Source organism: Belonocnema kinseyi, chromosome 5, assembly GCF_010883055.1.
Source record: "Belonocnema kinseyi isolate 2016_QV_RU_SX_M_011 chromosome 5, B_treatae_v1, whole genome shotgun sequence".
Taxonomy (NCBI): domain Eukaryota; kingdom Metazoa; phylum Arthropoda; class Insecta; order Hymenoptera; family Cynipidae; genus Belonocnema; species Belonocnema kinseyi.
In genome coordinates this window covers 94,236,663-94,238,115 of record NC_046661.1, presented here as the reverse complement: position 1 = coordinate 94,238,115, position 1,453 = coordinate 94,236,663, and the positions used below count along the sequence as shown (strand labels likewise).

Here is a 1,453-nt window from a genome sequence, read left to right as displayed (position 1 = left end):
ATATTTACGAGATTTTCGTTATTGACAGAAGATGAGAGGGGTGGGGTAGGAGATCTAGATGGGGAGCTAAGTGGTCGATTCTGTAAAAGAATTCCATTACCATAAGGGCTGGGTTCTCTCGAGTTAAGGTAGGAGAAAGACTGAGTAGATTGAGATTCCGATTGTGATGGATTGGTGTTTTTTCGGTGAGGAAGTGGAGAGGAGGAGGGGGTAAAGGAACGATGGGTCGGGGAAGAGGGTTTTTTTTTGAGAGCATTACTATAGTGCTGGTGCGAAAAATTTTGGTTTTGGTTTTGATTTAGCTTCTCAAGACTTACATCTCCTAAGTCAGGAAAATTAGAGAAGTCAAAGTGTGGGGTCGTTAGATTTGGTGATGGATTTCGATTTAGTTTTTCTTGATTATGCAGAAAAGCTGCACTTTTGATTCCAATGTTTTTATAGGCCGCGATTTTCCTAATTTCTTTTTCTTCTACGTATTTTCCACAAGATTTATCAGTGGCCCAGTGTGATCCATCACAATTAAGACATTTAGGATTATCAGAGACTTTGATGCAGATTTGACCTATGTCGTGGGGTTTTTCGCCACAGTATAAGCATCGCGGGTTTTTGAAAATGCTTTTTACATGTCCGTGTCTGTAGCAGGAGTAGCAAATCTTTGGTTGAGTGACATAAGGATCAACACGGAGGAAAAGGAAGTAAAGTTTAATGTCTTGTGGTAAGATTTGACCATCGAAGGTAAGGAGAACTGTGGTACCAGGAGTTGAATTTCCCTCTTTGTCTTTCCATTCGAAGCGTTTGACTTCGATGATAGGGGCAGAACTAATTGATTGTTCTTTAATTTCTTCTATTGAGAAATCAACAGGCACATTTCTCATTATGCCTAAACGAGTGACTCTAAAGTTAGGGATGTGGGCTTTGAGATTAGGGTTAATTTTGTCTTGTATGTCTCGATTTGGAAGTATTACTTTCATTATGAGGGTCATCTAGAGTTTTCTTGTTGGTAGCTTTCACTTTATTTAGAGCCAAATGAGGGCTTTGCTCAGAAGGATTCCCGTTTTCATTGTGATTAAGATTAGGAGCTACATTGTTTGTATTTTCTGAGGAGATACTCGTATCCATTTCGGAGTCTATGTTCGGAAAAGATAGGTTAGGATGAACTATTACTTGGGAGGTTAGATTTTGAGGATTCTGTGTAGAGGCGATTTCCTGCATGAGAGCTTTGTGAATTAGATTAGCATTGGTTTCGTCAAATTCATCTAAATCTTCATCTAACTTTATGAGTATGGGACCCCATGCTTAGAATGAAGCCCACTGGCCCGGAGGCCGGCGCTCTAATAAACACCCACCTGCTTTTCTTGTAGAGAAGTTCAGAAGATAGATTTTTTATCACCCTGTTTAGTTAGTGATTGGTTCTCTTGAAATACACAAGAGAGCGAAGCAGTGTGTTAAGAAT

The 1,453-nt window shown here is 39.7% G+C and overlaps 1 protein-coding gene across 1 annotated transcript in view; it reads left to right on the top strand.

The window, feature by feature from the left end:
• Window positions 1-1,152: 1,152 nt before the first annotated feature.
• LOC117173780 overlaps window positions 1,153-1,453 on the top strand; it is a 1,265-nt gene continuing 964 nt past the window's right edge. The window contains exon 1 of the mRNA XM_033362422.1: window positions 1,153-1,171. Coding sequence (XP_033218313.1) covers window positions 1,153-1,171 — 19 coding nt within the window. The remainder of the gene's footprint in view (window positions 1,172-1,453) is intronic.